This window comes from Penicillium manginii, assembly GCF_028828005.1.
Source record: "Penicillium manginii strain IBT 31320 chromosome Unknown utg000007l:1.0-2284322.0:1.0-2285126.0, whole genome shotgun sequence".
NCBI lineage: Eukaryota > Fungi > Ascomycota > Eurotiomycetes > Eurotiales > Aspergillaceae > Penicillium > Penicillium manginii.
This window is the reverse complement of record NW_026643108.1, coordinates 2188135-2200790: the sequence shown is the minus strand read 5'-3', so window position 1 is coordinate 2200790 and position 12656 is coordinate 2188135. Positions and strand designations below refer to the sequence as shown.

At 47.5% G+C, this 12656-nt stretch overlaps 4 protein-coding genes across 4 annotated transcripts; 1 reads left to right on the top strand and 3 right to left on the bottom strand.

Moving 5' to 3' along the window:
- Positions 1-418: 418 nt before the first annotated feature.
- N7533_010617 (mitogen-activated protein kinase HOG1) lies at positions 419-1540 on the bottom strand (the record flags this gene model as incomplete). Its single annotated transcript, XM_057107267.1, has 5 exons — positions 419-619; positions 872-1228; positions 1277-1376; positions 1428-1471; positions 1526-1540. 5 exons carry the CDS (start codon positions 1538-1540, stop codon positions 419-421), a joined length of 717 nt encoding a protein of 238 aa, XP_056956484.1.
- A 34-nt stretch (positions 1541-1574) lies between these two features.
- On the bottom strand, positions 1575-1867 carry N7533_010616 (uncharacterized protein; the record flags this gene model as incomplete). The annotated part of the gene is made up of 2 exons (XM_057107266.1): positions 1575-1743; positions 1812-1867. 2 exons carry the CDS (start codon positions 1865-1867, stop codon positions 1575-1577), a joined length of 225 nt encoding a protein of 74 aa, XP_056956483.1.
- A 2480-nt stretch (positions 1868-4347) lies between these two features.
- On the top strand, positions 4348-5445 carry N7533_010615 (uncharacterized protein; the record flags this gene model as incomplete). The annotated part of the gene is made up of 1 exon (XM_057107265.1): positions 4348-5445. The coding sequence occupies one exon, from the start codon at positions 4348-4350 to the stop codon at positions 5443-5445; it is 1098 nt and encodes a 365-aa protein (XP_056956482.1).
- Positions 5446-7260: 1815 nt separating this feature from the next.
- Positions 7261-12363, bottom strand: N7533_010614 (uncharacterized protein; the record flags this gene model as incomplete). Its single annotated transcript, XM_057107264.1, has 1 exon — positions 7261-12363. One exon carries the CDS (start codon positions 12361-12363, stop codon positions 7261-7263), a length of 5103 nt encoding a protein of 1700 aa, XP_056956481.1.
- Positions 12364-12656: the final 293 nt, after the last annotated feature.

Here is a 12656-nt window from a genome sequence, read left to right as displayed (position 1 = left end):
TTTTAAAGGGTATCTCGAGGCTAAACTAGTTCAGTATGAACTGCGGTATTGACGACACGCTGCCAGCAAGGAGCAATGGCTTAGTAAACCACGAAAGAGCAAATTTCTCGGACGATAAAGAGTTATAGTACGACACGGCTGCCCACAAGTAGTTAATAAATAAAGTGTTGTTTCGGCATGGGAGTCTGTATATCTAATATTTAAATCGAGGAATTTTAAGGCCCAAAAAGTTGGTATTCGTCTCCTCTTGCCTTTGCTGACGCAAGTAGGTTGCAACTCAATCACCTGCGCCTTATTGGCGATTAACCACTGAGGGACCAGTTTCACTGCCATGAAGCCATCGGTGGACGGCCGCTCTCAAGACCTCTTCCTTATGAAAATCGAGTATTTCGCAATGCCTTATGTCATGATCAGCATTTCAATTCAACATAAATTTAGATGGCCAGGCATACAACTCCGCTTTCCAAGCGTCAACTGAATGATCGGCGTTATTGAATGTCCAATCGACTTTTTCTTCAGCCTCCGGTTCATCTGTAGGATCGTGATAAAGAGCTAGGTAGGCAAATTCCAAAGATTCGGGCGCAGTAGCTCTCCCTTGGGGGTCAAAAACAAGCATATTCTCCAATAGTTCAGCGGCTGATATTATTAGCATCTAGGTTCACAAGAAACGGAGGGGTGTCCCTGGATAAATCAAAACGTACCTTTTGATCCAATGCCAGGAAGTTTTTCCGACAATGGTTGACCTTCATTGCTCGGAAGTGTCTGGATGAAATCGATAACCTATAACGCAGATTTGTTAGAGGATACTGCTATACCATAATGAACATCCCGTGCACTCGTGGCCACAACAAGATATAAAGCATAGACAAACATTTCCATTGGTCATCTTTTTCGTGACAGTTTCAGACGGTGTGCCTAGCAGCTCCGTGATCATATGAAATTGTTGAATATCATTTTGGCCAGGGAAAAGAACCTTTCCCTGTAACAACTCGGCAAATATACAGCCTGCACTCCAAATGTCAACTGGCTTGCCATATTTTTGGCCTTCCAACATAGCTTCGGGGGCCGTATAGTGTTGGGCAGAGGCATGGCGAGTGATCCAAGGACCGTAAACTCGCGGCTGTCCATATCCCTTGATTTTGAGGTCACAGTTATGGCTCACCATAATATTGCTTGGCTGCAGGTCACCATGAACGACGCCGGCCGAATGAATATATTTGAGTCCACGCTGGAATCTTATTAGCGACGAATGATTAGCAGTGGTTGACAGACGAACCATTATCTGGTACAAGAAGTACTGGACAAACTCTCCTTGCATGGGCTTTGTTCTCAAAAGTGTTTGAAGATTGATTTCCATTAGCTCCGTAACAAGGTAACTGGAGACTGTCAGACTTTGACTTTCAAGTTTATTTTCTGAAGTGGCATACACATCGTGCGAAGGAGAGATAAATATATCGACGACAGCGGCAACCTATTCTTTTAGTGGAAATCCTCAGGTGAATGTATAGAATCTTGCTCCACGAACATTTTCATGCTTCATATGTCTCAATAATTTAATTTCCCGCAATATATGCCTAGTCTTGCTTGCCGTTGAAAATGGGTCCAAATATTTTTGCACCGTGACACGCTGATGAGATTTCCGGTCCTCGGCAGAGCTTGAGTGATACCTTGGTGAGTTTCAGCTTTCGAGGTTCAAAGATAGAAGACCAACCAGACAAGCCCGAAGACACTACTTCGCAAAGGCTGTATTAAAGAATACCTAGGCCGTATTAGATTCAGTCGTCTTCTTTTGGGGAGCAAAACTTCCGTACCGCATCGTCGTCTCAAAGACTTCGCCCCGGAACTGATTTTGTATGAACTGTGCCATACGGGGAAAGGGCGCGGTTAGTGAAATTGCTATACGTTGTCGCTGAGACCAAGTTCAGGAGGTCGAGGTGCCGCCTCTGTCCCAGATATTCGATCTAACTTAGTACAGCAAACAAGGAAAGCAAGAGGCAACTGTTCGGGGAAAAGCTTCCAGCCATTGGGGACCGTCGCCAAGACTTTTAGTGGATCATGGTGCGGTAATGAAATGATTAGCTAATAAAGTCGCAAGCGAATACCACGTCCATCCTACGCGTTCGCGCACGTCCCGTCCCCTCATTCTTTATCCCAAGTCGCGTGAGGCAGGGCAAGATCCTCAAGGCTCAAATTCACAGAAGGGGTGTCTAACCCTTTGACGCGCTTTCCGATGGGTCGGTAGCTTCCGCACTAACCGACACGCTTCAATCACCGTCAAGACGTACTAGCAAGGGGATCTATCGTTCGTGCTGCGAATCCCTGTGGTAACCCGCTCTTTGTTTTGGTGACCGACCAAGAAGCCTTACTGAAAAGATCCTACCAACCGGTCTTCGGAGAGCTTTCGATGATAGTTGTAGTATTGAACCTTGATGCGGGGCTGCTTGGGGCGCGATCTGTCATACATTGTCACCAGAGAGGAGGGGGAGCTCTCTGTATCATTTCCTATTCTCCCCGCTGAAAAATATTCCCAAAAAGAGAGCAGGCACAGATATTGATTGGATTCGTTAGAAAGCTAGCAATAGGGCCAATTATCTAGGAAGCTATGAAGTCAGCGTGGTGTCAAGTGCCGGCATCGATGCACATACCTGCCATGAATGGAGCCCTCCATCAAGCGTCAGCAATCTAGAGGTGGTGTATCAGGCGTCAGTATAGTCACCAGTTGGAGGGATCAGGTCCCGTACCATCAGAATGAAATTCTAAGGTGAAGGTCAAACTCCGATGCAGATTTGTGCCACTCGGTGTTCTCTCGTTCTGTTAATATATAGAGGCCGAACTTGATATGTGGAATCGCATCAGCACAAAAACAGGCAAGGCGGAAGAGAAATTGCTTATGTCTTAGACTGGGCTGACTGGGGGTGTTTTTGAAATGATCGTTGTGCTGAGCCCAGGGACATCTTTATAGAGTTGCAACCACCACGTCGCTTGGGTAGCTGTGATCAAGTTTCTGAATGAATTGAACCTCATAGTGTGGCCTGTTGAACTGTTTCACTCTTGAGTGTATGTTGTTGTGGGTGGCACCATGATTTTCATCTCGATAAAGATCTATTCTGAGGTCATATTCCACGACATCAACGTCGCTTCAACATTCGTGACGCAGTCACCACAAGTCGAAACACCAATGAGGCGCCGTGTCAACATTCATAAACACCAATTTCTACCTTTCAAAATACACACTGGCTATTTCTTCTACATAAGGCAGTCCCAGTTAGCTTGTTCTCAACGATGATGATTGCTCGTTTCGATGATGAATCTCTGACGACCAACGTCGCATAAACTGATTCGGTATGCAGACTTGTCGGCCGGGCTACTTTCAATGATGTTGTTAAGTGTTTCACTTTTTCTGCCTACATTGGAATCAATTTATCGTCTCATGGGCTAAGTTACTAATAAAGGGTTGATTTTTAAGAAAGAAAGGAAAATCGTATTCCTGAGCCCTGTAAGTAACTCTGATTTACGAGGACAAATTTCCCAGCGATTAGCATGGTCAAGCCGAACGCAAGCGAGGACAAGTAAGCAAGAATTGACAGCTTGATGCAGCTATTTTGAGTGTCTCTTTGAACCTTCCATGGAACCTCTTCTGAAACAAGCAATTAATGAAGCTGCGATCTTTTTCCGCTCATCCCTTTTGCCGGTTAATTTTGGGTGATTATCCCGGGCCGCTTGCTAGACCGGTAATTACCTAGAAACACGATGTACCAAAACAGCCGCCTCAGGACCTACAGAAACATAACAGGCACAGAATGTCGCTCAAGAGCACGCGACAAAGCTCGAACCGAAAGAACGTCGCACAGAAGAGCGGCTGGAGTACAGATAAGGATACATTCTACTATACACTTCAACATAGTTTTTGAATTGGCAACCTAAGTTTATTGCACTTTCACGCAACCCTTGCTAATAGTCGAGTTGTTTCAGAAATGAGACTACAGACTAGCTCATTATCTCATTCGTGCGTGTTACTGAGGTTCCAAGCGCGTTCGAACAAATGAGGGAATCTCAGTGGCAAATCACAGCTCTAAAATCTATGATTCGTTAGCGCATGTCTCGACCATAGAACATATCAATTAAGCTTCATCCATGACTCATCAGGAGCAATAAATATATCGGGAGTAGACCTTCCCCAACACTGAAACAATATCGATGCCATACTTTATTTCCCATTCATGCATAATCTAAAATTGTGCATCATCATTATCCCAGGTAAAAGCTTTTCGAATGACCACTGTGATCACCGAGAAGTCAAACAGCCTTCAGAATACTTAGATCATCAGCCTGTCATCACTAGGTGATATGTCCCTCAATGACATTGGCAGTGCTCTTGATTCTGAGCTTCCCCTTCCAGTCACCTATATCGTCTCATCATTCTTGTCAGTCGCCATCTATAATGTAGTCGAGCTAACATTTACTCTTTTTTTAACTTTCAAACGACGAAACGGCCTCTATTTCTGGAGCTTCCTCGTGGCAACATGGGGAATTGCTATCTACTCCATCGGGTTCATTCTCAAGGATTTCAACCTTGCAAAGTCTATCTCATATTTTTACGTTACATTAATAATCACTGGTTGGTGTATGATGGTAACAGGCCAGTCAATGGTCCTGTACTCTCGTCTTCATTTGATCGTGCATAGTCACATCATCCTCTGGTTGGTTCTAGGCATGATTATCATCGATGCGATCATACTGCATATTCCGACTACAATCCTCTGCTACGGATCTAACTCTCCTCTCTTCGTCCGTTTCTCTGTACCATACGCGGTATACGAAAGAGTTCAAGTTTCAATATTCTTTGTTCAAGAGGTCATCATTTCGGGTCTCTACGTGTATGAGACAAACAAAATGCTTCATTCTGAGGAACCCATCAGCGAAATACACGACAACGCCGGCAAGAGACTTCTTCTACATCTTTTATTCATTAGCATCACAGTGGTAGTGCTGGACATCTGCATCTTGGTACTCGAGTTTGCGGGCAGATACGCGTCACAAACAGCAGTCAAAGGATTCATATACAGTGTGAAATTGAAGCTGGAATTCAATATTCTGAACCGATTGGTTGAGTTTGTGCAGAGGCCGAGCAACCCAAATTCAGATTTGATTTATGGGAGTGGTTCTCGACACTATTTGAACACGCGGCAGGAAGAGCAAGACACCAATGGAGTTCGTCATAATCGATGCCGTTATTCGTTGCTTCTTTTCGGCCGCAAGGTTCAGCATGAGCTTGGCATCTCTGCTGAGAAATATATGCGGAGGGTTCTTCACATTACGCAGAGGAGGGGTGTTGTCCAAGAATGTGCGGATTCGGGCTCCATTATGGAGCCAGAAACAATGATTCCAAATCTGGGTAATCAGCCAGCCGATGATTACAGGCTTCGAGGTCAAGCTGCCGAATGAGAGGAATCTAGTTTCGTTCAAGATGGTCTTGTAATGATGTTAATTTGATCTGCGGCATGCCAGACTTCATGAGTGTCTGGAGACAGCTTCTACTAGTCGACTTCCGCCAAGTCAAGTGATCCCGCGCTACAACCATTGGTTGATTCCCGAATGCCTAGCTACGCCTTTTCGGAAGACAATAATGCTGAGTTCACGGAATGTCACCACCAAAGAATGTCAAACCTCCCGTGTCTTCACAGTTCATTGCTGATTTAACGACCGCAATTGAAGTCACTGGGACCGCGCCGACATTATATTGTTGGCATTTGTTGAGAGCTTTGAAACTGAGAGAGACGCGCTAAGTGGCACCATTGACCCGGACCCGTACTTTTTGGGCTCGGCTTTAACTTTAACTGTCGAGAATACGGGTAAAGAATAGCAGCCGAACAGAGCTAATACGAGACGGAAAATTTGGCTTATGTAGTGATTCAATATACTTAAATTGTTTAGATTGTAACTATTGGGTACATTAAAATAGATAGGTACCATCAAGTTCCCTTCCGCACGGTCGAATGCCTGGTGACGGGATCTAAAGAAAGACGTCGGGCGCAAGCTAAATAGCAGGCGCACGTACTAGGCAATACTTTAAACCAACAAAATTTTTTCCTCCTCAAGAAATGCTCCCTGTTCGCTGGGATTATTCATGGGTAGGTTGGATTTTGCCGTAGGTTGTCGCCCGATAAATGATATGTTCTATTCGGGATTGTTGCGGAGAGTCCCTCCCCCTTGCGTCGGGTCCAAAATATTCCGTACTTGTAATCGCACACAGATGTTGCTCGTATATCCTCTCCTTCGAAAGGAACATCGCCGTTCCGAAGGAGAGTTGGGCTCTCTTCGCAGCGGTTTCTTCCCGCCACCGCAGAACCCCTCATGTATGTACTAAGTATGTAATCATATTTTATGCGCCTTAGTGGCTAGACTGGCACATGAAAATGTGTTGTATGGCTCTAGACTGTGGATTTCACCGTCTAAGTTCGTTGGAGGGCCACTCATAGCTCAATACTTATGGGGGACAATATTATGATAGCACACAAACAGCAACACTTATTTTCCCTGCTCCTTTACGTCGTCCATCTTAAAAAAGCCTTTGTGATTCTTCATAGCTATAGGAACGGGCTCGGGGCTCGAGGAAGCGCGACTTAAATCCTGGGAGTAGGATTGAAGGCATGCCGAATCATGGCATCCTGTGACTCCTCAGCCGGGGTATAAGTATCCAACGTGCAGTCAAATCAGTGACCATCATAACCCATCGGACTCTCGATTAACGTATACCCGCAAAAGAAGCCTGCTAAATGGCTGGCAAGACGAATCCCAGTTCGTATCTCAAATTTCATCTTCTTCCATAATGTATGAAGTCTTTTAGACTACAAGCTCTGGCAGCCTTGGACCTCGTAAAAGACTGTGTTGGTATCACCAGCTAGGTCCTGTGTACACAGTTAAGTGAACAGTTTATGCTTCTAAAGCAAATGTTGATTGATTCGTGTATGATAGATGTGTGTCCGGTCAAGGCCAAATACCCCTGAATCCATGCGGCGGGAGCCGCAGCTTAGCAAGATTACGTACAACATGTCTTTGCTTATTCTGACGGGAGGATATATCCCGACACTGGCAACTTTTCTTTTGTGCAAAGGCCCAGTGTCCCCAAGTAGGAAATGGACGAAGTAGGGAATGAACGAACGAACAAAACGAATAAAGCGAACGAGCAAAAGCGAACGAACAAAAACGACTTCGATCATACTGTACCTTCCTTGCATCTGTAGGTCTCACGATACCATCCTATTGTCTCTCCACCCACCCCTCAACTCGCACTCGTAAGGTGTTTGTGCTGATGAACTTCTCCAAGGCCTTGTTGGGGTCTGCTTTGGTCATTGCATCCGCTGGGTTGTCGCTCCCGTTGATCCACCTTATTTCCATTATCTCTCTTCGCTTGTATGACTGGCGAAGTGACATGATGTCGATCATGAGGCGCTTCTCCTTGGTGGTTCCGAGTTTGATGAGGCATTCGTAGAGAGAGTATGAATCCGTGCATACAATGGTAGGGATCTTCTCAAAACCAAGTTGGTCCATGATTATCTTGATTGTTGTGCCGATTGCAATTGCCATGTCGACACCTCCCACCATCCCATAGATCTCCAATGCTAGGACGCTCCTGGTGACGCGTTTGCTCTTGGTTGAGCTCCAATGGATTAAGTTTCCGGTGATCTCAAATTCCTCATTCTTTGTGGACTCGTTTGCGAGGATGATCTCATATCCGATCTGGGAGCTGAAATCTTTGTTGTTTGCGAATGATCCATCGACGAATACGAAGAGCTTCGCAGTTGATAGGTCTATCGCGATGTATTTGATGCCCCTGTCCAGGTTCTTCATTTGCCACATGATGCGTTTGTTCAACGCGTTGACGTCGGCTTCCGTAGGATCCTGGTGTTGGGCGGCAACGGATAGGTCGAATGCAGCTTCCGGCTGGCAGATCGTTGCAATGTACGCCCCGCGAGCACGTTGTTCTATGTATACGTGCTTGAAATCCGTAGATTTGTGGTCGATGGGCTTGAGTCTCTTACCCTGCTCCTTCTGGCGTAACTCAACGGCAACGTCTCCATCATTTTGTGTCAGGACGCAGCCATTGAATATCAGCGGGTCCTCTGGAGATAGTGTATCCTTGGGCTTAGCGCTGAACTTTGCCTCCACTAATTCCTTTTCTTCAAGTTTGGCAAAATCGTCGGACCCTAAAATCAGAGTGTCATCGGTTTGCATTCCGACAACACCGAAAGCTCCTTTCGCTGTTGAGATCAACAAGCATGGGTCGTAAGTAGATATGACCATCCCGAGCCTTTCCCGGTGGTGCTTGTGGTATGTTGCCCACCAATGGGTTCCGGCTTCAGGGATTCCATACAACGGCTTCCGCACTACCATGATTGTGCCTGTCGGGAACTCGCTCTTGGTCTCCTTAGGGAGATGTGCCAGAATCAGTCGGTTCAATGAGGTCGTTGACTGGACATATGCCTGTGTAATGTCCCGGATCGACAGACTGATGCCCTTCTCTCTCAGTGACGGGGCCAGTGCAACGATAACTCGTTGGCTGGCTCGCTGGATGGTTGGGGATTGTGTGAGAATCATCCCCTTTCCTTCATCATTGTAGGCCTGGATAACAAGTCGTGACTTCTCGAAGGGCGCACCCGTAGCCTTGCCCTTGATCTCGTTGACTAGGCGCGAATTGAAGATGCGTATGCCAGCGTGCTTGATTGGGTCGTATTGTACGAAGTCGAACACGCCTCTCGCTATCAGTCCATCAATCTCCTCGTTCCGAGATTGATCGAATGGTAATCCTGGGGTCGTGATGACCCCTTCGCCCCTCAACTTGATAGACAGTTCCATGTCGGCTCGTTCCTTGTTTGTCATGAGCGCCATTGAGACATCCTGTTCTTCCAGGATAGTATTGATGAACTGATCCTCGAGATCTTGATGATTAGCAGCATTCTGTCGAGTGCTCCGCCGCACGGTTACCTGCGGCTTCGGCTTGTTCTTCGATCCTGGCGGTCGTCCTCGGCCTCGCCGTTGGGTCTCAGTCGGTTTGTCGGGCTCTTCCGTGTTTTTCGCATCAACGGTTTTATCCTCTTGGTCACCGTCTTCCCTCACATGTCGTTGTCCTCTTTCCGCCTCTGGGCACTCTTCCCTGTAGTAGGGCTTGACAATGGTTGACCGGAAATTCGTAGGACCGTGTGGCATATCAACGGTGCAAGTCTCTCCATTCACCGCTAAGAGCTTGTATGGGCCCTTCCATCCACCTTTCTCGCGCCAGACTCGAACATCTGATTGTAATGGTAGGTTCAACGTAGTGATTATATTGGGCCCGTTGCGGATGGCAAGAGCATCATTCACCTGGCGTTCCGCATGTAGGCGACGGACCTCTTTGGTTGCAGCACGGATAGCCTCAGCTCTCTTGACTACCGAGGGTGATGGTGGATCCATTTCGGTCATTCTCGGGTATGCCCCAAAGACAAGCAATGTTGGAATAATTCCATCCGGTCCGGCTGAGTCGTTGACAGCTTTCACAGCCATCTGCAGAATCATTTCCCTGTCAATATTCTCGTCCTTGAGCTCTTCCCTGAGAATTTCGTAGGCGCGGCGCAGTGGTGCATGGTATCGTTCCACTTTCCCCACGCTGTTGTGGGCTTCCACGGGGACCTCCTTGACCTTGATCGACATTGAAGATGCAAGCTGCTTGAACTCTGTAGATATGAAGTTCTTCCCCGCGTCGTGTACAACATAGTCCGGTGGTCCCTGGTAGGTATCGATCCAGCATGCACGAAGTGTGTCCCAAGAATTGCGTGCAGACATATCTCTCAGAAATCTCGCAGCGCCAAACGATGTGGCTGCATCGATGACTTGTAAAACGGGTTTTCCTTCGAGGTATAAGACGTCGACGATAACTGAGTAGTTGAATTCATAGTCATCTTTCAGGGTAAACTTGAATCGTCCTGGGGATTTACCTTTCATCTGGCAATGGTGGCAGAATTTCGTGAGATAGTCCACGCACTGTGAATTTACGTCGTGCCCAGCGCGTTGAAGGATTCGAGTTAATCTCCGCACTGATGGGTGTCCGAAACGTCGGTGGAGTTGTCGTAGTTCCGTTTCGGTAAGGTGGCTCCATGCTGCTATCTCCTCTAGATTGTGCAGCAACATCCATGGGTGTCCCCATTTACGTACGATGGGTACTCTCTTGTCTCCTCTCTCGAGCACGTTTTTCTTGTTTCGGAGCTCCACCCCCATAGCATCCATGTCCTTGAGGCAGAAGAGGAATGGTGTGTTCGTGGGTAGGATATGAAACGTAATGGTGCCAATCGGGGTATCGACATCAGCGGTCCCTAAAGAGGGTTTTGGATCCCCGTCTCCGAATTTGATCTTCTGCTCCGCAGCCCGAAATGTATTGAGCTTGACTTTGGGGTCAAGCTTGCATAATGCCCTGAATTGAGGTTCTCCAGCGGACGAAACCCCAGAGGCTCCAGTGTCTGGCATGATGCCTTGGAACGTGTCGGATGAATATCGGTTATCGAGTGTGAACACTTCCATAGCCTGCCCGTCGGCTTGTCGCTGCTGAAAAATGTCGTCCTTGGTGAAGAAGTGGTATACTGCCTGATCGTTCAGGATGGATATCATTCTTGTTCCATCGACGTCTCCGAGTTCAGTCACGAACCCCTCGTGCTCATCATCCTCAATAGTTATAGTTGCAAGCATCTGGGTAGGGTCATGACTATCGCTGTCGTCTAGCCCTTCGATCTTCTCCGTGCCTTCAAAGTCGCTGATGAACATTTGGAAGTCCTGTGGGGTGGCTGTCTGGCCCGTCGTGAAGTAGTGTTGCTGGCGGAAATTGTCGAGGGATCGTTTTCGTTCTTCTCCGGTATGATACTTCGACCAGCATCCTGGTCGTCCACAGACATAGCATCTCCCTTGGCGGGATCCTTGATTGCCCCGTGGACTTCCGCGGTAGCCTCCTCGCGGTCCTGATCCACGAAAGGGAGTGAGTTCACGGTTGCTCCCGTATCCATAGCTTCCTCTGCGCTGGTTGTAACCTCCACGGCTGTACCCGCGACCTCTCCCTCCGTATGTGCGGTCAGTCCAATGTTGATCATGCACGTCGTACTCCTCATGAGCTTGAAATTGCCCCGACTGTGATGAAAGAGTCGCATTGGCAACTGCTGATCGCAGTTCAGCTTGTACTCCTTCCAAGGTGCTCGCCGGCCTATATATAGAGAATTTGCATTCCTCGACACCTCTGCAGGCATTTATAGTTTGTTCCCGTAGGGTCGTCTCCGACCGGTGTTCTGGGGGCAATCCTGGCTGGATCTTCTCGAGTGTTTCGAACAGTATCTCGAGGCATTCCGAGCGCGACTTCTCCGGATTCTGTGCAATTATTCTCGGAAAGGTGGCCTCTCTCCATTCAGTGATAGATCTTTGACGGTTTTCTTCTGTGTCAAAGTGGGCCCTCATCATCTCTACCATTGTCGGAAAATCTTTTGCCTTCCCCTTGATCCTTGTGAAATAAAACTTCTCTGCTTTCCCTTTGAGCATAAGCGAGAACGCAATATGGAATTGATGTTCCCGTAGGCCGATCTTTTCACAGATGTCGTAGAACCTGACCAATTTCGTGTTGAGGTCGTCATACAGTCCTCCACCGTACTTGTCGTCCGTATTACTATATTGCCTCGTGATTGCTTCGACCATTCTCGGTAGCGGCATATCTTGGGTATTTTGTTGGGCTCTGTCGTAACTAGGTTGTTGCTGTATGTGGCTGCCCGTATAGGCTGTGTCGAGCGTTGTGGATCTGGCTTCTTCCCATCCATGGTCGGTTCGCTCGACGTGTGGTTTCGCAATACTAGGTTGTGGGGTTTGGAGATCTGGTAGGTTTACCGAAATAGCTCGTGCTGCTGGGGCATTTAGGTGGATAGTCGATGATTGGCCGCGTGCAGGGTTCCATCTGGAGTTGAAGTTATCTGGGTGCTCTTTCAGATGGGCCTCGATGTCTTCTTTAGTCCATTCGTGTTGAGTGTCCTCCTGGAGACAGTCATACAATCCCTTCGCGTATGATACCCCTATAGCTATCTTGATCCATACTCCATTGGTTGTCAAATGAAGTCGAAGCATCTTTAATGCGGTTTTGCTTGCCACCTTCAATGTGTCCAGAGTCCATCCATCGAATTCTTCGCGAAAATCGTTCCATAGGGCACGGTTGGTAATGCGCATCATGTTCCATGCCCGTAGTACACAAGTTATATGGCCGTTTAGTATTCCTTCCGTTTGGTTCTTTTCATCCAGTGTATCGACGGATTTCCCCCATGTCTTCTCCTCGATGGGATACGGGAGGTTGTCCGGGATTGGCAGCATGGCTGTTCAGGCGAGGGTAACAGTGGGTGGAATGGATCAACGAATTGAGTGTTAGGTTGCGTGTCGTGACGGTACTGCAAGTGTTTCCCGTTAACGCCTTGTTCGCGTGATGGACGCAGATCTTCGTTGCGGTTTCAACTGTAGATCTTTTGGAAATCCTCCGTGTCTCAAAGATACTGCATCCGTTTCCCAGTGAGATACTTTGATATCCTTTAGCACACCTTCCGCAATGAGGGTACTGCAACCGTTTCCCCGTTCCCTTGCGGTCAATGCCTCTTCCAGGTCGTGTAAAC